Source organism: Antedon mediterranea, chromosome 3, assembly GCF_964355755.1.
Source record: "Antedon mediterranea chromosome 3, ecAntMedi1.1, whole genome shotgun sequence".
Classification (NCBI taxonomy): domain Eukaryota; kingdom Metazoa; phylum Echinodermata; class Crinoidea; order Comatulida; family Antedonidae; genus Antedon; species Antedon mediterranea.
This window is the reverse complement of record NC_092672.1, coordinates 326,858-353,586: the sequence shown is the minus strand read 5'-3', so window position 1 is coordinate 353,586 and position 26,729 is coordinate 326,858. Positions and strand designations below refer to the sequence as shown.

Sequence of the window (26,729 nt, the reverse complement as noted above, 5' to 3'; positions counted from 1 at the left end):
ACCAGTTGTGGAAGCAACGATTGGTTCAGAATATGAACCAAATCCAACCTCTGTTCTTGCTCTAACCTGCGAATGACAAGGAGACCATTAACAAGTTATAATGGAAAATCAAACATCAGTTTTTTCAACCAATTTTAAAGAGAGACATCTTTATTGTTTGGTTCTAGATTATCGATTACTATTAGTAAAACTATTGTTATAGTAGTACAGCTATTTTACTGTAATAGACAGCTATATTACTAAATAGTAACATTTATATTACTATATGGTAGTTTGGAGTACTAAAAGATCAGTATTAGTAATACTATATATGGTAGTTTGCAGTACTAAAAGATCAGTATTAGTAACTGGTACACAGTAGACATAGTTCTGTTGTAAACTGAACAACTAAGATAAAAAACCATTTAAGTAGATTAAAACAATGTTAATAAAGAATCTAAAATTTAAATCACAGTATTAATATACTATTCTTGGCATTAAATATTTATTCAGGTTTATGACGGATAAAAAATTAAAAATGCATCCTCAACTGATTCATCATACAGATTAAATGATATGAAATCGTTATATTGTGTAATTTATACCATGATATGAATAATTAACCCCATATTCAACAAACCATGTATATCATTAGGGAATAGAAATATAACCAATTTTTAATCAATTCATATATTCTTCTGTATACTTAATATATAAATTAAAATATTTATACAAAACGTCTTAAGTTCTTAGAAGATACAAATACTTAAAAGCTTAAAGTATGTGCTTAAACAATCAAGCTAAATTTAAATTGTATCTATTCTGATAACACACAACCATGATATCAGTAAACACAGGATAATTATAATAAAATATGCATTTCAATATGACTTCACATATATAATATATAAAGCAATCTTTTAAAAAAAAAATCTAATAGTCAGAAAAGATATTATATTCCTAGTTTACTGTTAATATTTGTGATATGATTTGCTTACAATTACAGCTACAACTACGTTATATCATCTTTCTGCATAAGTTTCAAATATAACAAAGATAAAGAAGGAAAATTATACTTTGTAACTCATTAGTCTACATACGAAAATTGGTATTGGCAATCTTATGTTACATTTGATACGTAATAGGAAAGTGCTATGAAAATAGGTTGAAGACAGTTTGCTATTAATCACAACAGAATGTGTCGACTAATCAAAATTCCAAAAACGAGACAAACTAGCTAGAGACTAGATTGCTGGTTATATTGCCATTGTAGATGATATCCATACGCACCAATGAAACAACTAATAGCCTTAAGTACTAAGTCAACATCGAATAAATTGTAATAACGCAGCATTTACGCCGTAGGTAACGTCACATTGTCAATAGGTTATTGTAGATGTCATCGTTGATTTCCCCTAGCAAACCCTATCAAGTTGCATTAGTTAAATTGGATCACAGGTCGTGATAAATCTTTGTATTAATTATGCATTTTAATCGACTCCTGACGATTTCCAGTTGATTTATTAGGAAGTAAAACCAGCAGTATATATTGCTATCTCGACTAACGAACGAGGCATATGTCACAGAACCACATGTGAATCTGTGAACATTAACATTCTACAGACTCTAGTCATTATAAATATGTGAATTCATGATGGAGATAAATAATACATACACACAAGGTGTTAGAAGCTTCTTCATTTTATATTCAATTTATTCTTCACTCCATGATTGCTCCCAACATTTGACATTTATTATCATCATGTTTTGATACACGAGTTATTAAATGTATTACTTTTAGTATTAAATTTAACATTGATTAGTAAATCCTGTCAAAATGTATTGAAAACGCCGTGCAACGAAATTATAATCATTTTTTTCTTTAAAATTAGCAAGCTTTCATTTCGGGAAGACGGACAGAGAAGGAATGTTAAATCGACCCAATATAATGAAACAGAATGGTATGTACTATGCTTACACGCATGCACATATTAATCTTTTGTATAAAATTACCGTTTCTACCGTCTCAAAGTGAAAGCTAACTAATATATTTAACATAGCAACAGAATGAAAATATTTTATAACATATCTTGACAAATGACGGTGAGTGTTTTCTTTTCATCTAACCTGGGATAGAAATAGCTTGTAGTATATTTTTGTAGGTTAACAACAACAATAAGCTGTGATTTTTAATACCATAACATAACAATAATCTGGGAAAGTATCATGGGAGTCTAGAGAAATATTGTGAACATTTCCATCAGAGCATAATATAGTATTATAGAGAGGAGTGGAGTTGTGACTTGGTGGTTACGATGCTTGGCTACCAATACCCGGGTTCAAGTCCTGTCATGTCAGGATTTTTTATAATGATAATTTATAACTCCACTCCCAAACACTTGTAATAAGACTTTGTTTATGTAGAGCATCTTGTGTATGTTTGTCTTATGAACTTTAAGAAGGATAGTGAGTTGTCCTTACCCTGAATTCATATTCCATGCCTGGTTTTAGAGAGTCAATTGTTGCTTCTTGTACCTCTCTGTTGATTGGGCTCTGAGTGTAATATTTGCTCTTCTCAATTGTTTCAGAGCTTGCCCTGTAACAGACCTCGTAATCCAAGATCTGTCCATTAGGAAATTCAGGCAAGTCCCAACGCAACACCACACTATCTTGAGAAACTTGCTTGATTTCAAAATTCTTTACGGCAGATGGTACTACAAAACCAATAATATTACAATGTGCAAAGATTTCAGATTAAGCTATGAGACTAGTCACCCTTTGAAAGAGAGTAAGCTATGAGGCAAGTCACCCTTTGAAAGAGAGTGGGCTATGAGACAAGTCACCCTTTGAAAGAGAGTAAGCTATGAGACAAGTCACCCTTTGAAAGAGAGTATATCAAATATACATTAGGGCCGTAGCCACCAGTACAGTTTTCAAAGATTTCAACCTGACCACTTTTTCACAGAGGCCTTTGGCAACCCAGTGAGATTGTTCCTTTTTTTTTCGTGGTTACAGAATATCACTGTACATTCAAATGTAAATGTATTTTACATGAACAGGTAATAAAATATGTCAGAACATTAAATGTTACAGTTTGTTGTACTGAAACCTATGTCATGGCTAATATGGCAGAAAGAAATGGAAAATGTTACAGTTTGATGTGTTGTACTGAAACCTATGTCATGGCTATGGCAGAAAGAAATGGAAAATGTTACAGTTTGTTGTACTGAAACCTATGTCATGGCTAATGGCAGAAAGAAATGGAAAATGTTACAGTTTGATGTGTTGTACTGAAACCTATGTCATGGCTAATGGCAGAAAGAAATGGAAAATGTTACAGTTTGTTGTACTGAAACCTATGTCATGGCTAATGGCAGAAAGAAATGGAAAATGTTCAGGTTTATGTTTCACTATAATCGGTCAATTTTAATTCCGAAAAACTATATTTTAAAAAGATTTTATTTCAGATATCATAATAATAAAATTCAATTAGATTAACCTTATGTAAAAAAACCTATAAATTTGATCAAAATGTCTATATTCATAAGAATATTTATAGGTTATCAGATTCCATAATTAAAAATGATAGGAGCCTAATGCATGCAACGAGGTGTGAAAAAATGACCTGAGGAAATTTGTATGACCTGTGCAATGGACAGTATCCATTTGCCATTAGTTATTCAAGATAGACACTAATGTACATTTATGGACACACTAGATAAACACAATATAACTATTATGATTTGTTAAACGAGCAGGTTGACAGGTCGGAGATTAATTGATCAGAAATTATTTGACAATTAAATCCTTTTATAGATTCTTGTGGACATACCATTTAAGCTTACACATTACTTTGAAATTTATTAAGACATTTGATTTGTGAAAAAATGTATTTATAGTGCTTGAGATCTCTGAACAAATATTTCATTGCTGAAAATATTTCTCCTTTCAATAAAAAAAACTTTTAGGATGTTGTTTTTTATGAATGATATATATACATATATGATGATTCATGTATTTTATTTCTCAGAAAATATAACTGTTTCCTGTATATCGTTCAAAGTCATGGGGAAAGTATAAACATGTTTTATTATTTAAAGCATGCTGGTAGCAAAAACCAATGTTGTCAAACTCTATTCTAAAATCCATATTTGAAAGATAAATGGGTTTTACTTTATAGTACAAATAAGCTTGAATGCTGAGGCATATGTACAAGAAAACAATTTAAAAAATATTACCTGAAGAGAATGTTGATGCATTTGTAACAGCGTAGCTGGCATCTCCATCACTATACTTAGACACTGCATTTTGTGAATAGATGAAAAATGAATACTGAGTGTATGATGCCAAACGGCTCACGTTAACCTCATTGGAGAGCAGGTCTGACCAGCTTGGTGAAAAGTGGACATCTTTAGGGCAACGTGGACATGTTATGGAGTATTTGGTATCAGAGCGCCCTCCCGTTTCGCTTGGGCGTTCCCACGATAATGTGATTACAGACGTTTCCTTGTTGACCTTTGCTTGAAGATTTTTTGGTGGTCCTGGGGGAGCTAATAAAAAGAAATTACATTCATAGAGTTGGATTCATTGAAGACATTACATCAAATCAAAAGAATCAAAGTTCAAAAATGTTGTATCATGACTTTAGATAGTTTCAACAATTTGATACAAAATCAATCTAAGAGAAGTAAAATATTAGCTTAGAGCATTGACGACGTATTAAGACCTATTGGCCTGAAACAAAATGCACAACACATACAGAAATGTAACTTCAAGGCAACTGTGATTGATGATACATTTTCAAAAAATTTGTAAAGTAAATGTCAGGTCATCAGATAAACAAACATGTGTCAACATTGATTAGTTAACTAAGTCTTTTTGAACATTAATTTCATGATGATAGGGTAACATTACATGTAAATGTTAAACTAAATACTGAAAAGGCTAAATACACACATCTGCAGATACCCTAGGCAACATTCAGATTAGCTATCCATTCAACACAAACAACACTGAAGACATTTGATGAAAATATTTAGTTAAAAAAACGAATCATGTTATATAAACTGGAGTGACAAAAGAAACATAGACGTCTTGGTTAATAAACTACTACAATTTGATTTATAAAAAAATTAAGTTCAATTTAAAAACATTTCTTATCATACTTTGATAAATATATATAAGCCTTACATATAGTTTGATTTAAATGAGAAAGAACATTTTAAATCACAGTATTTATTCATTATTTTTTATACTATTTGAAGCTCTGTTTTGTATTCCCAGTACTCCGATAAATGATGCCCGACAGAAACAGAAATATTCAGAATTAGAAAGTATGCTTTGAGTCAGAATAAAAAGTGGTTGGTATTTGATGGATTAAATGCATAAACATACTGATTAAATTATACAAATTGAGAATAAAAGATTAATAGGTCAAAAAAAAGTTTAAATTTGATTGTTTTGTCCTTGATTGGATTTTTGCATTCCATTAAAATAACTATTGTAATAAATTAAGCAAATTCAGGAAAAAAAGGGGTAGATATTCAATTCAGTTTACATTATTTCATCTATAATAAAAAGTAAATATACTTTTAGTGTATTTCATAGAATGTAAAGATATATAAAACATATACGATTACTCTTACCTGTACAGGCTTTCGATGGTGGTTCAGATTCCGTTCTATAATAACCAGCAATACATGTGCATGACGTCGTCCTATTATGATCGGCATGGCTCTTGGCCGGACAAGGAGAACACGGTCCATTTCCAATCTCAGATTTATATGTTCCAATAGGACAAGCTGGAATAAGAGAATAAACAGTGAATAAATAATATAATACCAAACTCATCAATAAATCAGAATAAATTTAGCACAAATTAAATGTTGTTATGTATTTAAAAAACCACATAAATGCATATAAATATTTGATTTTAAAATGATAAAAAATTCATGAAGAAATATACATTGTATAGTAATTTCCACAAAAATGCCATCGTATTACATGCTTTGAATTTTAACTTAGGAAAATACAGTGTGCAATGAAAAGTAGTATGCTGCCATCTATAAGTCCTACTAACACAAGTTGAAGGAGGTCCAACTTGTTTTTCTCCAAATCCATTAAAACTCCCCTTGATATCACAAGTTTATTTCATATCAATTGAATTACCAAAGAATCATGTCATACACTTGAAAGTAAATTAATAATATTTAAAATTGACTAATAAATTATTCCAGATTCATCAGCAAGGTTTATTACTTGCAATTAAATGACTTAATGTTTCCAACATTCAATGCTTGGCACATTACTACAACATTCAATGCCTTAGTACATTACTACAAAGCCAGGCACATCAGGCTAAGAGTACTTTTAGAATAATTGATACTCAGAAACATGTTTAAATTGATAAAACCTTGGTGATAAAGGTAAAGAACATCATTAGCAAAAGAGTCCCTACTGTGCTACTTGACTAGCCTTGATGTAGGCAGTGCTCAGCCTAGCAATAAGACACTGTAAACAAGCTAAAGTACATAATACATTGTGTTGGTGACACATACTTAACATGATAAATATTAAGCTAAAGCAATTCTAGAATTACTATTTCTGTTCCAATGAAACATAAAGATAAAATGACAAAAAGTAGAATAATTAAAAAAAATTTACAATAATATTCTGTGCATAATCAAAGAACAACATATTATTGCTTTTATCTATTAGTAGAAATAATTACACATCACCAACTTAGAATATGTTGATCCTACAGAATGGGATTATGTATGATTTTACTTAATTAAAAATAAATATTTAATTTACTACATAATGTATGAGGCCTATTCATTTACTACATAATATATTCATTTCAGAACTGTTTGTTTTATTCATACATTTCACAACATTAATTATTTATTAATAATTCATTAAAAAATGTTATAAATATTTTATTTTATAACTTTGTTTTCAATTGCCATATATTCATCTATATATTTATAATCTATTAAATGCCTTATAACATATTTATATAAATAAATCCACTATTAAATAATTTGTTCTTTCAATGACGGGTAACTTACTTTAAGGAACATAACGTCTAATAGAATTAATCTCTCCAAGTAATAAAGACATAACATTTATCAATTAATCTGGAAAACCTCATAAAGAAAACAGTCAATAGGCATTACCTGCATGAGTCAGGTACTGGGGAATAAATCTCACAGCATGTGTGTAGTTTATAATTAAAATGTTTGCAGTTTAGTCCTGATTAAATAATTTGAAAAATAAACATTGAACAAACAGAAAAATAAATATAAAACACAAATGTCCTTAGTAAAGTAATAAAGTTTTATATATGTTTATAAGAACTTATCTTAATACTGAATGTCAAAAGATATCAAAATTACCTTTTCTAATCTATCTTACTGTATTTTATACATATGATTTGTCATTTCAAGTTTAGTGATACTAATTTATTCAGTAAAAAGTAGAATACAAATCCGGAATCATTTTACCGATGCCATATTAATCAAAAATTTAAAATCCATAATTTACTGATGATCTTTCAACATATGTAAATTGTGTAAATGGAAAGGTCACTATTTACTTTACATCCTTGTGTTTGGCACTACATGTTAGTTAGAGAGAAAAACTTTGTCATCAGAGTTAGGCTTGTGGGCTTATTTACCATCAATGCTAGGATAGGGAACTTAAGCAAGATTGAAGATTCATTCGAAACCTTTAACTTCTTGGTTCCAGGCTTATTATTTCCATTTAAGCAAATTGTAGACTGTAGGATTAGATTATTGTTTTATATTCAAAAGTCAATTACAGTACAGATTTGAAATCTAAGCATGGACTCCATAATCTAAGTGAAATAGGAAAGGTGATAGTGTAAAATTATCTTCTACAGTCTTCAACAAAAAGCGATAAAAATGAAAATCCCAAAACATGACATGTTTAAAAAAAACAATTCATGAGCTTTAATTACGGTCTCAAAATAACAATAAGCACAGAAATGGTAGACTTGAGAGAGATTTATTTTTTTGTAAAAAAAAGAATTTCAACTTCTGTTGTATTTTGAGTATTTATACCGAATAAATAAAAAAAATAATAAAAAACATAAAATATTAACATCTGAAAGAAACGAGAACATAAAGGATTTGAGAATACTGGTCTAGAGTAGTAGCATTCAAAGTACATAAAGGATTTGAGAATACTGGTCTAGAGTAGTAGCATTCAAAGAACATAAAGGATTTGAGAATACTGGTCTAGAGTAGTAGCATTCAAAGTACATAAAGGATTTGAGAATACTGGTCTAGAGTAGTAGCATTCAAAGTACATAAAGGATTTGAGAATACTGGTCTAGAGTAGTAGCATTCAAAGTACATAAAGGATTTGAGAATACTGGTCTAGAGTAGTAGCATTCAAAGAACATAAAGGATTTGAGAATACTGGTCTAGAGTAGTAGCATTCAAAGTACATAAAGGATTTGAGAATACTGGTCTAGAGTAGTAGCATTCAAAGAACATAAAGGATTTGAGAATACTGGTCTAGAGTAGTAGCATTCAAAGAACATAAAGGATTTGAGAATACTGGTCTAGAGTAGTAGCATTCAAAGTACATAAAGGATTTGAGAATACTGGTCTAGAGTAGTAGCATTCAAAGTACATAAAGGATTTGAGAATACTGGTCTAGAGTAGTAGCATTCAAAGTACATAAAGGATTTGAGAATACTGGTCTAGAGTAGTAGCATTCAAAGTACATAAAGGATTTGAGAATACTGGTCTAGAGTAGTAGCATTCAAAGAACATAAAGGATTTGAGAATACTGGTCTAGAGTAGTAGCATTCAAAGTACATAAAGGATTTGAGAATACTGGTCTAGAGTAGTAGCATTCAAAGTACATCAGAAATTTGAGATTACTAAATTTGGCTGAATCTTCTTTTCTAAAATTACAAATTTGAATCTTAAGCAACCTTATGTTAAGAATGTTCATCTCATAAAGAATATCAAATGTAACATTTTATACATCTGTCAGAAAAGGTTGCCAAGTTAACAAAGCTTAAGCTAGTGAAATTCAATCTTGAAAAATGAGAAATTTCTTCAGTTCAGGTCAAGATGGACAATTTACACGCCAGATGGTGGAGCATAAAATTAATTAGCTACCATTTTTCATTATATAAAACATATAAACTTGTAATTTTATTGTATTTATAAGTCTACTTAATACGGGTTATTCATCCCAACATAAATGAGAAAATATATCATCTACAAAGTCTTGCACTGACTGAGAACTACATCATCAATGTATTGTCTGAGCAGTAAAACTTAATATTTAAATTGATTTAAAACATACAGTATAGTTATAAAATGCTACTTAAGTTTAAATAAATAAGTAGAAAGTAAATCTTTACAAACACTGTGCAGTGTAGTTAGAGAGAGAAACAAACCAACAAAAACAAAATCTGTCCATTTGTTTTTGATAAATATTCTGTAGGCAACATTTAAATAGCAACATAAATATGTTAACAATTTAAACTATATGTAAAGTTATGCAAGATGATTTAAGGCATGTTGTATTTACCTTGAAACCAGTCTCACTGTATCATTTACATCTAAACTTTGACTTTCTCACACTTGGCCTATTTTTACTGCTCAATGTCAAACACAATAACTAGACGAAGTTGTAGCGACAAAATAGGATTTTAATTCCAAAATATAATGCCATAATTACATTAAAATATAATGTTCTTGTAATACCATTACTCTGGGGTTTAAACAGAATAATCAATTTTAACAACGTTTTAATGGCCGTTGTCGGCAAATACAAACGATTATTTATCCGCTGTAACCATTAAATTAGAAATTGAATTATGGAAGATTTTATGCAATAATGCTGCCTGAAATTTTAATTAAAACAACTTAGTTTCAAATCCCAAATATTTGTGTTATAATTGTAGTTAATACTTATGTTTTTATGTAAATTGATTATGACAGACTAAATGTAATTGGATTGTAAACTTTGATCTAAAATAGCTACAGTAGAAATATATCCTATCTCTTGTATTCTATTGACAATCTGGAGCAGCTTCTATACATATTGATGAGGAGGTACGGTATTTTTTAAAATATACAATATGGTATTTATTGCACTATTCAAAGTTGTAAACAACTAAAAATATTCCAAAGTAATGCTATTTATTCTTTTAGAAATATTGACATTTACATTGAATAAAAAAAAAACTAGGGTTATTTTCATCAGTCATGTTTTAGGTGAATCACAGTCCTTGATGACTACTAAATTATGAACTAATAGCTATGAAAAACAAATAAATAAGGTATGTTACCCAAATATAAAAAAGAAAAAACCAAAAAAAATTTGTGTTTGTCATTATTGTTTTTCATGCATCGCTTTGTCTCTGGCGACAGATAATACTTAAAGAAACACTACAGACTACTTAACCTAGTAAAGTTGCCCTCTTAACTATCAAACAATCATACCTTATTCTTTATGTTACCCTTAAGAGTAAACTGACCAGACTATACACAATAGAAGCAATATCAGGTAAAAAATAATTAATAATTGGCCAGTGGATAATGATAAGGATAAATGATATTGCTTTGATTAGTATTTGATAACAGACAGAACAATTCTTTTTTTTTTTGCTCAAACATTGCTCATTTAACTTCATATCAATGACTGAAGCATATGCTTCTTATGATTGGCCTAAACTTTTGGTGCTTAGCTACAACTTCCTGATTGGGCAATAACAGTTTCATTATTCTAGTGTCTGATTGGTCAGTGAACTTTCATCCTAACTACAGTAAGGTCAAATTTATGTCAAGTAGCATTCAATACAAGTAATAGAAAAGCAAAACTATTCAGTTTGTAGAATATTCTCTACTGAGAAAAAAAAAATACTTATACAGCAAAATAAAAATTCTTGAAATAATCATGACAACATAAGCTTTTATTATTGTATTTCCTTAGGGTCCCATCACCAACACAAAATTTATATTTCATCCAGTAGAATTTGATGTGGTTTTCAATCATTGTAGGCTAGTGTAGCCAAGGGAATTAACAAGAAGCTAAATGTGAATATGTAGAAAATCCTACCAAAGTCACATGACTTTGAATGAAAGTGTTTGTCATAAAACACACTGTCTGTAGAACAGTTTGAAAAGGTTGTTATTTCACATCTTGTCTGCTAGATTTACATCACCAAAGACAGATTGCGGGGGTAAAGGCTCAAGAGAAGGATTAAATACTATAGTCTAGCATTTTAGCTTTAATCTCAATTTAAAGGAAAATCTTGAAAGCAATAAACTAATCTGAGAGGCAAGTGATATAGGAGACAATAAAATATATCAAAGATAACATTCATACTGAAAAAACTAACATGAGTAAAACAACATAGTACTGTATGAAGGCGATACAATGATTGGCAACAACTTGTATACAAAATCAGATTCAAGAAGCTAAATGTGAATATGTAGAAATCCTACTGTGTTGACAGAAATGTGTAAAAATTGATTGTTGAGAATTCACTTCATTTTAAAACCTTACTTTTCTAATGCAGACATTCAATATGATTGGGGAAATGTGTCATATTGTATATATTGCTCATTATGTATTATAACATTAAAAATATATGGAAAGTCACAATCCAAGCTTAAATTTCAAGATGTTTTTTTAATCCTCTCTTAATACATAATCATAATTTTTTTAATCCTTTCTCAATACATAAATCATAATTCACTAATAATAGCGAACTTAACCTCAATTTCATTTGTTATTTATACAAAGAGTATTAATATATTTCTGTCTTTCTTTAACATTGCTTTCGGCCAGCTTTACTTAAACTCCTACGTATCATAAATTTCTCATATAATGCAAACAACAAGATTTGTTAGAAAACATGTTAATGTAACAGGAAACTGGTATTAATCTGCTGAAATAATAATCATAATTCTACAAAACTATATATTATATATATACTTTTCGAGTTATATCTCGCTCCTTGAGGAGAAAGGGCTATTGTCGGTTTATCCAGGTAAGATAGGCATGAAATAGACATTAATAACTCATTCTTATTCTCTTAACTTTCATTGTAATATTTTAAAAATAAAATAACTAAACAGTCATCATTGCTGTCTAGAAAGTACTGATTTTTTTAGGCCAATTGTTGAACTGCTTTTTATCCAGGGTGAATTGTAAGAAAGTATTCCAAATAAAAACATCCTTGGACTTTCATTGATTTTTATTGAAATATGAGGCATTTAAATATTAATAGCAGATTCTGAAAAATTCCCACACATTTACAAGCAGTTTTAACTTATATTTATAGTAATAAATAAAGTACTAATAAAGATTGTCTTTTTTCTCACAACTTTATAGTTCTTTGGGGAAATAAAACTAATTGGTAATTTTTAAGCATATGCTTTATTATCTGGAACAGAATGTGTTTTATCTAGTTCAGTGGGCCATGACACATATGTAACATTGGTGGACCAACAAGAAAAAAAGTGTAATTTTCATAATGAAATATGGCTGTCAATATAAAATTAGCACCATATATTTTAGCTACTCAGCACATGTTGTAGGTTTTTTGAATAATCCAAAGATATATAAATGACTTACTTTCTGCTGATACTGATTTATATTCTGGTCTTGGTTGAAAAAAATGAAATAAATAACTTTTACATTTGTTGTCAATAAAATAACCATTGTTTTAATTGACAGTGTTAAACCTGTTAACTTTTAAAAATCTGATTGGATGTTTTAGCAGTTATTTTTAGAACGCAACCAGTTTTTTAATTCGCCTTGTTTTTGCCACCAAAGAAATTATGAGTAATTTATTTTCATTTATTGATTTAAAAGGATATTTCTAGCAGCCTGACATAGGCCCATGGGCTTGTTTCTATTATTCAGGAAAAACATTAATAATTAGCCTAGTTAAATATTAGATAATACTATTATAAGTTCTTTTATCAAAGATTTTCAGCCTCTAAATGTTATAAAACGACATTACTAAAATCAACACAAATGATATAACTTTAGATCTACAATAAAAATATAAAAGTACACCACAATACAGATTACCAATTTGCATAATCTTTTAAAGTCATAGATTAAAAAAAGATGATACGGTAATAAATTGACTTGCACTTATCCGAGTTCAACAACATTGATAATTTCTAAATTGAAAATGGCATTACTCTTTATATTATTATTACTATCATTGCTGCTTTACATGCTGTCTTCTTATGAACATCAAACCAATATTCAATCTTTACAACAATATCACTGTTTCTATGCTTTTTTGGTTATGAATACTCAAGAAATAAAAACCAATTTAAGAAGAAGCTAGAGATTACAAAACCGTAAATATGTTAAAACCTATGTAATAAATTCATCTGGTTTTAATAATTTGTAATATATTTACCTGGTTAAATGCCAAAGAAAAATGTGTTAACAAAAAAGACCTATTGACATTATTATACTAGTATTGTAGTAGTAGATTATGGCAGCAAGAAATTGAAAAACAGAAACACAGGTCTGCCTATGAAATAATAAGGCCGCCTACAAATACATTTTCACTTTCTTAGAATAGACTTAAGTATGTAGTCATAGCATCATTAGAATTCTTAACAGCAGATGACTATAAGCTTACCATTTCAATGAGGAAGAGAAAAGATTTACAAAACAGATACTTATAAACATGTAAATTATAATATATTCTTTATTCTTCCTTCATTCTTCGGAAGTTTAAACTAAAGAACTTGAGATGGTACATATTTATAGATCTTCTTGAAAATAGACAACATGTGACATTGATCTTCAAAATGAGATGCTAACAAAATCCAATTAAATAAAAAATGCATGTCATATGAATAAGTCATGATGTCATCAATATTCAATGAACTTGTAATCAATGTTTTAATGGATATATCACTATTATTATACGCTATTTGACAGTTTAGGTAGATGCATGCATAATGATCATGTTCATGAATATTCATGAGCAAACATTTCTTGCATTTAGTTGAATAAAAAATTTAAATTAAATACAATTTTAATTAAACAATACAAGTAGGTCTATCTTAAAAAAAATTAACTAAGAATAACTTAAACTCATTATTCCAAATTATGTTGTATGCATTTAAAAAATATTTATTTAAGTTAATTACAAGAAAACTCAATGAGATGTGTCGATGGTCAAGTCAACTAGTGACCCTGCTAAATTGAAAGCAGCAGGTATCGATGACATACCTGCTGTATGACATCCAAATCTGCCATAATTCATATCTCTATTAAATAGGAATGTTAAGTTAGGTCTTTAATAACCAACCTCTCTGGGGTGCTGAAATGTTCTAAACACAAGCTGAGCAATATATACTACAACAAGCTTGCCATCTGTCCAACACAGTATATCAATATTCATACTACCTATGGTACTAACTAGCACTATTATCAATTAACTACCATGATATTATGTTTAATTAAACATTCTACCACGGAGATAGCTCCATGATGCTAATCAAATCAAATACCATATAGGTAGCTTATATTTCTGTTCCACCTACTGTAGGTTTTATATTTTGTTTTTCAAATGAGTACAAATTCTAATTTTTCAACCATTTGACACTTAAAGTGTCTGTACAATAACCATCTCGATTAATCAACACAAGAGGCAACCTATCATTTGTAAGAACCCATTAGAGAACCTTGATGAAAATTGATGTATTTCATAGCCATCTATAAGCAACTATTTTTAACTGGAGATTGAAAGAGATTGAGAAAATGTAAATGCAATTGAAGGTAAAAGATTTCGGTCAACAGATGAACGACTTATATTGATTAGCTAAATTCAGAATGGAAATGAAAAGCTCTGTCTACACTATAATCAAACTAGTTCGACAAAAAAGTGTGATGTGCCCAAATATGGTAGTGATGTGCTTAAATATGGTAGTGATATGATATCATCATGTCCATATGAGCACATCACTTTATATTGATTAGTTAAATTCAAAAGGAAATCTAAAATTTAAACAAGTTTGAACACCTTTCTAAATAATACTTTGAAGAAAGCAGCTAAGAAGTCATCAATAACGTTACATTTACAAAACAATCAAACTAAATCGTTCTACTGCAGTACAGCACTTACTGTTTGTTTATTATTTTGCAGTGGATGATAATAATGTAAACCAAATAATTTTTAAAATGTTCACCCTTTTTTATAAATCTAAAGCCATTGCTTAAATAAGTCCAGTTGGAAAGATTAAATTGAAATTGTTATGTTATAGACTAGTCCAGATAGTCATATTTCCACTCTAATAAGATGCTGTAGGCATTTCGTGTTAAAAGCGAATAAACATGTGTTTTAGGGTAATTTCGGGGTGCTGAATTCAAATTTGCTGTTTACCCGGCTCAATTTTTAGATCTTCACCCTTAAAATGTGAAAAACAAGTTAAAAATAGTTTCTATACCTATGTTTGTGATACTGAGGATTCCAAATATATTGTTATTAAAGTTGTAAATATTCTATTTCAGTCGCCATGTTGGAATTCAAGATGGTCGCCATTTAAAACGTATTTTGGCTTATAACTTAACATATAAGTAACATAGTAGGTTAGAAATGATGTCTATACAGTACCTATGTTTGTGATACTGAGGATTCCAAATATATTGTTATTAAAGTTGTAAACAGCCGCAATGTTGAAATCAAAGATGGCGCCTATTTTAAACACACACACACACAGGGCAGTAACAAAGTGCGAGGCAAACAAACAAATGAAAATGAAAAACTCACAAAGGGATTGTTCTTTATGTGTAAAATATTTTAAAACGAGATAGATGATAATGATGATCATTGTCAAGTGTTTAGAAAAATATAAGAAAATTAATGAAAAAAGGAGGTAATACTTTTCATTCAAGTCATATCGTGGCTGGTATAAGTTGACTACAATGTTCAAATTGTTTGTTCATAATGATAATGAAAGAGTTGGTCAAAAAGACTTCACAGAATCAATTCAATACAACAACAACAACGTATTTATATCAAAACATTTCTCGGAATAGAAATAGATTGTAAAATTGGTAAAAAAACAAACATGTTAAATGTATACAAACAACAATTGATAAAGACATCAGTATAATAATAATAATAATATTAGAAAACTGCTAAAAAGTAGTGTATAATTTATTTTATTTATGCATTGATATTACCATATATTAATGATTGTTGTGACATTTGGGGTAACACTTATAAAAGTACAGTACAAAATGTTAACAAAAAAAAGGTACTGTAATTTATAAAATTATCAATAGTGTAAGATGATAGCATTAGCCATAGTAGTAAATGATACTGGATACCAGAGGAAGTAGATGTTTCGTTTTGAGGTTTTTTCATCTACAGTATTATATATAATGCCTTCAATTCAGAATAAGGAAATAGAATTAACTAGCTTCACGGCCAAAATGATAATAGAGGACTAAAACAAAGTGGAATGCGTCAATTTCTCATGCATTTATTGGTGAAAAACACGTTTAATCTCAATATATTTGTTAATTTGTCAATAAAAATGCTGTAATATGTTACTGCTGATACTGTTCTGTTAAATTTTGGGAAATGATAAAATGATGCCTCGCATTTTTTGATGATGGTAAAACGATGCCTCGCACAAATTTCTGACTTGCCTTGCTTTTGCGCATATCCTAGGCCTGTTGTGCATGTAGTTCTCTGTGCCCTGGGGACCTGTGAACACCTGCACATAGCCGGCCTAGCCCATTAAACAATTATTACGCAATAAACATTAAGCTATATATGCTTTGCAATTAGTGGTAATATGTAGGCCTACACACATAAATATAAGTTTAATTTATAGTATAATAATTAGATATCAAATTAATAGTTTTCATACAATAATATCGTGGATTTATATAGCGCCTAATGTTGTGAAACATTATTACCCCAGTCTATTGGATCAAACGTGTATGGAAACATCCAAAATTGAAATGACACATGAAATAAATAATGTCATATTGCAGTTTTTGGTATAACAAGTGAGCATCTTCATATATATATATAAACTTTATTTAGACACAAGACTGATGTGCAGTACAACTCGTTCAATCAATATTGATTGTTTTTACACAAGTTCGTGATACTGTATTACAAAACAACAAAAAATCAACACCATATATTAAAATACAACAGAAACGAAAAGTGCTTAAAGAAGCTTGCTCTCTTCTCTCTGCAATCAAAGTTGCTATTTCATTGCCAGAATTTTACCTGTTTGGTGACCAAGTCAACAACCTTTTTGGCTTATATTATAATGCTGTTTCCAAGATTCATTGAGCATAAAGGACATTATATTGTGCCAACAAGGATGAAGAACCATCAGTTAAAGATACTGCATATCAACGGTATTCAAAGGGTTTGGGTAATTTTCTCACTTGCCATCACTACCGGTGACCGGTAAACAAGCTTTGTTCTTATGTCATCCACACCAGCATTTGTTATAATCTTTATGAATTTGAAATAATTTGAAATGGTGAATAAAATGATAATTGGTACTTAATTACAGTATTTAAATTTCTACAACAAGCAGTATTTAACTTCCTTGGCAAACAATTTCAGGAAATGGAATTGAAACTTTGAATGCCGATGGAGCATTAAATCTATTAGGGGCCTACTATTACTCATCATTAAAAAAATATTTTAAGACAGAAGAAGCAATATAGTGGAAAAACCTGTAGTTAAAGAAAACACAGGGGAGCAAATGGCAACATCTTCAATGGCATTTCGAATGAGAAACGATCTGTACTTGCAAAGAAACAAAGATATGAATTATGAATGAATTCGAAACATGCATCTTTTGTTCAGTCCAAAATTAACAAGACATCTGATTAATAATAATTAATAGTAATTCACTTACAGTAGGTGGTCTATAAGTAAAACCAACCGTTCGGCCATTTTTAATTTATGCTAATGAACCCACTTCACGATGTCCGATTTTGGTAAACTTTGGATATGATGTTAATTTGGACCATATCAACCAGACAAAACAAAAACAAATTATGTTGCAATTTGTTCTAGGTTCAACCATACTTTTACTGGACTATAGGTAGAAACCATTTTTAACTTAGCTATGTTAATTAAAAGTCAAGTTATAAGCCAAAATACGCTTAAAATGATGGCGGCCATCTTGGATTTCAACATGGCGGTTGAAATAGAATATTTTCAACTTTAATAATATAGTTGGAATCTTCACTATCATAAACATAGGTATAGACACCATTTTTAACTTGCTACGTCACTTAAAAGTCAAGTTATAAGCCAAAATAAGTCTGAAATGGCGGCCATTTTGTTTTTCACATTTTAAGGGTGAAGATCTAAAAATTGAGCCGGGTAAACAGCAAATTTGAATTCAGCACCCCAAAATTACCCTAAAACACATGTTTATATCTTATCTTGATATTATATATGGCACGTCCTGTAGATTCATTTAAATAATGCTAATATAATCTAATAACGCTTTCTTCACATATTATTATCATAGATAATTAATGCCTAAAGCAACACTATCTCTGATTGAGTGGCAATCAGATTAGTATCTTTAACAGTTTTATTAATTAGCAGTGGTATCATTGCATTGTTTAATCAACATAACAGCTTAATACAATTACTTAAGCAAAATTTCTTTAAACATATTATGTCATTTTTAAAAATTAAATATTAAATATTAAAGTCTAAACATCCTTCCGTTGAATGTTTCCCATTTCAGTTTAAATTTTTCAGATAGAAAAATGTATAGTAGGGTATCTGTTATGACTGACATATAGATTTCTTGGCAAATAGGCAATAATTATTTATTATTTTTTGTTTAGTGGATAATTTACAAACCTTGATTTATGTAAGACAGTTTAAGGGTTTTAATGACAATAATTAGAAAGAGAAATTCACACAATAAGTGAAAAGATCACAAAATCAATAACATTCATGATTCACTGTGATAATTTTCATCTAGCCGTAGTAAATACACAAATGATTCAAAATTGCAATTTATATTTTAGTTTCTTTTAGTAGTATACACACAATGGCTGTATTGAAATAGTAAGTACATTAATTGAGCTAATTTTATTTTTTAATAAATACATTTTAACTTTATGTACTTATCTCCTGAATACTACATAAATAATCAAATGTAATATTAGTTTTATGAAATAAATATTATAGTAACAGATGTTCAAAGTATATTTATTATGTCAATAAAATATAAATAATTTTTAATATAGTGAACTTATAACGTAGTACTACTAGTACTACAGTACTTTCTGTAATCTAGAAAAAGAATGTAATTAAATTTACTGATTTACAATACAAATTACTTGGTAACCTACATGTCAGCAAATCTTTAACCTCTTTTTAATTTGTGATAAGTATCTAGGTTTATACTTTTGTAGCAGATTAAAATTACTAGAAAACTAGTGCGAGGTAGCTTTCGCAATAAGAGCGGCAACAGCAGCTAGTAAATAATAATAGTCAGAGCAGAGAGATTGAAGCAATAAACAGCGGCGGTGGTCGGATGGTTAAAACTTATATTGTCATCAAATAAGAGCGGAAGATCAAACACTTGTTTATTGCTTACTCCGATTGCGTAAAAAGCTGTTTTACTTGAAAAACGTGATTATAAATATTTGTCACAACTGGCTTAATGGTGCGAGCAATGAAACATTATATTTTGTATTCTGCTGCTGTATGGTGGTTATTTTAACCAATACAATATTGTTACACAGCACTGATATCCACATGATACACTGATCACAAGATGTTTAGTACCAAGAGGCAACACAGTTTACAGTACAATGGGTATACTCTGACGTTCAACCTACATTCTCACTGTAGATGCAACATAATTTACAATAATCTTAGATGGATGTTAAGTTTAGTTTTGCGGTTCTGTTCCGTGAATATAGTGGAAACAAGTGTTTAATGGGCAACATTAAGTAAACTGACCATTAGCATCTGTTGGAAATGACTAAAACATTTAACTATTTACAAATTATGAAACAAATAATATGAGTCAAAAATACTGGTATAAAATTTTACTGTAGGCCTATTTATAATTAATGGAAAAAAAATACAAAAATTGGTTCGTTTGGTTGCTCTACCTTTAATGCCATAAATTATTTTTTTTACAGTAATTTTTTTTATATTTCCAATAAAAAGCAAAACCTAGTTAGTTTTTACATAAATATTCAAAGAAGAAGATGAAATATAGAATCCAATATAACAAATTGCAATTTGAATATAAATTTGGAAGATTTTTCAAGTGAATGTATGCTCTGATTGATTGTCTGTTTAAGTTTTGAATTTTTAAAATCATTTATGTTGGGCTGTTATGATGTTACTGTACAATATAAATATATACATTATATTTTTAAATAAATTTCAGTAGAAAAAAACAAATTCTGTACATTACCTTATCTATATTTCCATTTTGTATATATTGATTCCTCAGGATATAGAGATTGCATCTTATGTTATATAACACCTATATAAATTCCTGTCATTTGATTGGACGAATGTGGGTCACATGGCGTGCAATAGTACGCACTATTCAACGATCGTTAAATAGTACTTTTTGAAACATTTTTGTGTACGAAAAAAAAACGTCTAGATGTTATATAAAACAAATAATGAATGTTTTGTATTCGTGTAATGGTACAAATAATGGCACTTGGTGAATGATGAAAGGTTATATCAACTCGGCTTTGCCTCGTTGATATAACCTTTCATCATTCACCTCGTGCCATTATTTGTACCATTGCACTCATAAACATTCATTATTTGTATATTATTCAATAAATGAGTTATGATATGTATGTCCTACATGTTGTTCTAATCCAAATGGATAGCCTATAAATATCTGTAGTAGGCCTACTGGGATTTAAGTCTTTCTATTTCACTACACAGGCTCAAAGCATACAATTCAACATACCATAGCCTACAAGTGGTAGTTTCTGTATGATATTTTGTAGTGTATGCAGGATGTGGATGACTTTTCCTACACAAATTTCAACCATGGAGATATAACATTAATTTTATACTTCCATGTTTCAACTATACAGAGAAGTTGGTAATAAGCATTACACATTGGTGAAGTTGACATTGTATGTACACCAAGACAGTAAAAAGAACATGTCATGGGTGCTACACATGCTTTCACAGAGCCAATTCACACACAGTATGTGTTGTGTTCATGAACATCAGGTAAAAACATTTATTTCTTTTTCACACAATTTGTATTGTCTGTCTACACAGCAAGTGTGCAATGTTTTGCCATAATGAACGAGATCATACGAAACATAAGCTTTGATTGTGTATGTAATGATATGATAATAAACAGATTTAACAGAGAGTGTCACACCAGTGCTGTCAGCTACTTATTCAATTAATTATCAGAGTAAAGTAAAGATGGAATATGCATCCAAATTGCAAGAAGTTCAATGAACTACATGTTTATAGATATATTGTATATAGCAGTCATTCAATTATATTTAGTATTAAAATAATGGTAAAAAGATTCATCTTATTCATATTATTATTATTATAGCTTTTTTTAATGCTAATATTACTGTAGTTATATATGTAAGATTAGGCCTACAGGAATTTAGAGTCATATTTGTATTGAATTAATGTTATATAATGTTCTTCTTTTCGTAATGTTTACCTCTTGTCGGAGAGAGAGGTTAATGTTGGTTTATCCAGGTAAGCTAGGCACGATATAGAACTGCTACCAGTAAACTTTTTAAAAACTCTATTATTTACTATATATTCCTTTGTCAGGGCTACAAAATAAAAAAAAAATGTGATATAAAAGAGAGGAGGATGATGATCATTGTGGATTTTTATTGCCACAAAGGTTTTATATTTCAGAGGGTAAAGATCTGGTGTTTTTTTATATAATTGTAGTTTAATTAGTCTTAAAGTACAATAAACTCACAAGCATCCAAATGTACTGTGATAAAACAAACAACCAGGCAACAGAATATTAGCAAGTTGTGTATTTTTTTTAAACATCCAACGTACCAGATCAAATCCCTGGTGACTCTTGGGCAAAGTGCAAAGAGAATTAGTCGCACTTAATATGCAAGAATCTTTACATTGTGAAATGTTAGCCATTTTAACGATGATGCATATCATCACCTTTTCTTGTAATCTTTTGAAGTCTGGCATCCACTCATCCCCTCAGGCGATTCCAATAATTAGACAAAAGATAATAATAATAGCTAAGTTTGGTTAACCGCTAAATACTGCATAAAAATAATACAACATGACAATTGAGTTAGTGATATTGATTTGAGCACGCCACTTAATTTGGTTCTTATACCAATGATTCATCAGTGCTGCACATTGAGGGTAAAGATCAATAAGGTGGTAGCTACATGACGAGTTCTGCTAGAAAGTACACAAAGTACTTAGGGATTGCGCTAACAACATCATGGACTTTACAATGATAATCAAAGATTACAAACAATTATTCTTAACAACATCTTTATTGAATAATAAGTTTTGTTAAATTTATTTAACTACCGTATTTAAATATAATTAAAAAAATCTAATATTTTGCTGGAATTTACATTTAGATATGTTTAAGTTAACATTCTTATTTACAAATGCATATTGGACATATTTTGTTTCCGCATATTCAAATTCATCATCATTGCATCAATAATTAAACTTGACAAAATCTTGGAGTTTTGACGACATTGTGCGATCAAGATACGAACATGCGAGACAGTTCAATAGAAGAATAGCTGTGAGAATCGAAATGATTCAATGAAGCGGACATTCCGTTGTCCTCACGGGACGATACAAATCTAATACTGTTCTGAAGGAGAAGGAATTCTACATTTGAGGCTTAAATTTAAATCGATGATGTCTGAGTTATTGACAGAAGTCATGTTCTTAAAGTTCGTCGATGACTTTTTATGTTACTTGATCAACATGATGGAGATAAAACAACATTAATTGCAACATTTCAATGTTCTTCTTGCCCTTAATAAATCAATGTCATTTAGATCAAGAGTTACATGAATGTAACATATATTTGTCGAAATTAATATTTATAAAATGTTTTCAAAATGCTTTTACTTTTTAAAAATCAATGTATTCATATTTTTTTAAATGACAATATTTAGTTTAATAATTTTAGCTGGTTTTAATAAAACAAGGAACTGAAATATACTAAATAACACAATTTATTTTGTGAAAATAAATTATGTTTGAATGTTTTTATCTAAATTTAACAAAAAAAAGTTCTAATTGGACAAAAAAAACTTGAAATAGTTGTATTAATAAATATTTAAAACTATGTATGTACCCTAATAAAATGTGGTTAGCATAAGGATAATGCCCTTTGATATTAGCAATATGGTGGCAAAAGTAATGTTCTAATAAAATAATGCTATTAAACAGATTTATAGAATATATTAATGACCATTTTATTCCTTTGATGTCTAGGTTAGTAACTTTAGTTTCATTTTAATAATAAAATATATGCTTACATCTAATCTTTTCTCAATTTTTTTTGTAAATTTTTCATATACTGCATAATGAAATTTATACCAAATTTACTAAATAAATGCTTCAAGAACAAAGTTAAACCTTTTTTGTATTATAAATATCAATAATTTCTTTAATAATTCTAGTCATTATAGAACTGTACTAGTCATATTCATTGCCATTGTGGAGAACTAAAATCATTCAAAAAAGAAATGAAAAAGTTAAAAAAACTAGGTTGGTTTTAATAGAACAGGAAGGAGGCAATTGGCACCTTACAAGTATATTTAACATAAGGGGAGGAAACAATTTAAACTTAAACATTATCCACATGTGGCGACAAAAAAGCTAGCCTGTCAGTGAAAAAGTTACAATACTTGTTTTAAAATTAAATGTTCCTTTTCCTTTCCACATTCTAATGAATCATGGATTTTTTAAATAATAAAATGAAATAAAATGTAAAAAAAAAAATAGAAATAAGTTAATGGAATCATTAATTTCCTAGATTACTTTAATTAAGTTGGTTATTTTTGTTAACGTCCCATGTCACTATTGTCAGCAAAGACCATATGCTTTGGAATTTGAACAGAGTATCCAATGAATTACATTTCCATATATCACATGCCTCTATAGTATTTTAGGCTATCAGTTTACATAGCAGAGTCATCTTCAATGACACTATTAAAGCATTTTTAATATGTAATGTCAAAGCAAATCTCCTAAAATGTTAGAATTTTGAATTGGAATTATATTGAGAATGTGCCACAAAGAGGTTAATCAATAATTCGTTTTTCTAATTAAACATGACATATTAAGTCAAAAAATGTTCCTAAAGGGATTTGTCTTTTAGGTTTGTGAATTTAAATTTGAATTGATTAAAAATAAAGTAATTTTGAAAACACAAAAAAATAAATTATCAATATCATCATTTTTTTGCAGTAAACAGGGATTATAAAAACAAATCTTTCAAATGTACATTGATTAGAAAGTTAAAACAAGATGGCGTGAACTTCCCTAATGAAAGTTAAGACCGTAAATGCATTCAGTTTGAATGCACACATAAAAAGCAAAAGCAAATCTTCTGATAGCTTGGAAGAACAAATACTACATCAACAATACTATAAACTGGATTTGTTTTTCTAAAAATGAAATGTATCAGAGATTTCAAACACCTAGGCATGACTGCTCTTAATTAAACTTGCACCTGCGAAGTAGCCCTTTCACCCATACAACATCAATCGTACAATATAGAGGTAATGATCTCCTATCTACGTCATTAAGTATCGACAAAATATCTTTTTATTTCCAACTCATTATGTCTTGACTTTTCATTCTTCACATTATAAAAAATCAGACCACTGACGATTGAATATCGTAGAATTTTCTCAAGTTTCAGATTCACGACTACTGTAGAATCATCTTCTGCAACAGATACGTACATCTGATATCAGATGACCTAGATAATAAAACTCTTTTCGTAAACTATCTTTTGTTATACAGTAGTAACTTTTATTTGTTAGTGTCATAAGATCTATAAACTTTATATAATGCTGGTGTACACACTGCCTGTTGTGTTAGATATCAACATTATTAGGTTACACTGAACCTTAATACATGTTGTTACTTTACACAAGTAATCAAGTAATTAACGATCATCATCATCTATTAAAGTAGTAGTTTACAAAACGCATTGAGACGGCAATATGGGTATAGGCTTGCAGCTACACAACCAATTTCACTATAATTTCAATCTATTTTGATTTTCTTTACAGTATACTGAAACTGTGTTATACTTTAATTCATTAGTAGTTTTAGAATCTTTTGTTGTATGTGGTTTGAGGCAAAACACACACAAACATTAACCAGGACAAATCAAACGCATGTTTTTAGTGTGCAGTTTTTATGTGCATTATTATTATCTTAAAGCTTCTTGTAATGTCATAGTAAGACAAGACCTGTTAGTTGTGAATTAATGTTATTGAGATACATCAAATATGTAATTTAAATACAATTACTGTTAATTAACAAAAATGTTTGGATTTGCTTAATATTTATTAATTTCAAACATTTTTACTGAATATGAGTGAAACAGCTTTGTTATGTCCATGATGATTATCTAATCCTGTCATATATTAGGTAATTGTATCAAACATCACTTATCAGAAATATTTTGAAAACCTAAATATGAATGCACTTTCCTCAAACAACTTACTGAATGAGACTTTATTGATACAACTGTAAAATTAATTGTAATGTACAGCCAAATTTATTTGTTATCTATGAATAAATATTTAGTATTACGATTAAAACTGAACAGCTGCCTATGATTACCTATATCAACAACTGTAGCTGAAAGTTTAGCAGTCCAACTGAAGAAAAATAACAGTATTGTCCAAAAATATAATTTGGTTATACTGTAGTAAACACTTCCATTTTACAAGGACACACTGTTATACAGTTTCTGCAAAAATGGGTAATTCTTAAAAATAACAGATGTGTGATCTCTGGTTACATCCTAGAATTGATTAGTTTTATGTGAAATTTGGTAAATGGCTCAGGATTTCTATACTAGTGTTATAATGCCTGCTAGGCAATACTTGATGTGGGTTTGAGTAAAGTACATTGATACAATATTGGATTTATTTAACACGTCAGCCTTGAGGACCTTGCTTATATGCTGGCCTGGTAAACAAAAGCTATACTTGTACTTTCTTTTATTTATGGTTTATTGACCTAAAAAGAAGGGTTGATATTGCTTTATTATTAACTCAATTAAAATGCATTTAAAGCACATTTTTTTTTTTAAATATTAAAATGTTATTGTTTTACTAACAGACCACCTACAGTATATATATAAATCACACTTTCAACATTTTTCTATTTTTAGCTATTGGTATTGATCATGGTTTATTCTACAATTATTCTATTTTTATTTTATGCATTTTATTTAATTAATTTGAATCTTATTATTACCAAAGAGAAATAATAAAATCATTACATAAATTTGGTTAATGAGAAATATAAGAGGCCATAAGTCTAGACTGTAACTTATTTGAATACCAGTTTACCAGACCAGTGATTGGGTCTTAGTATATCAGTTACCAGACCAGTGATTGGGTCTTAAGCCCCTTTCACACAGAGCTGTAAGACGGTAATATTGCGGTAATTCGCGAATGCCGGCTTATGT

General features: G+C 29.3%; 1 protein-coding gene across 2 annotated transcripts in view; it reads right to left on the bottom strand.

Annotated features, from left to right (window-relative positions):
- The window catches only part of LOC140044394 (ephrin type-B receptor 1-B-like), a 75,397-nt gene that overhangs the window by 11,919 nt on the left and 36,749 nt on the right, over positions 1 to 26,729 (bottom strand). For both annotated transcript variants that reach the window (XM_072088877.1, XM_072088878.1), the window contains exons 4-7: positions 5,625 to 5,780; positions 4,218 to 4,529; positions 2,461 to 2,693; positions 3 to 66 (exon numbers count right to left, since the gene is read on the bottom strand). In XM_072088877.1, coding sequence (XP_071944978.1) covers positions 3 to 66; positions 2,461 to 2,693; positions 4,218 to 4,529; positions 5,625 to 5,780 — 765 coding nt within the window. The remainder of the gene's footprint in view (positions 1 to 2; positions 67 to 2,460; positions 2,694 to 4,217; positions 4,530 to 5,624; positions 5,781 to 26,729) is intronic.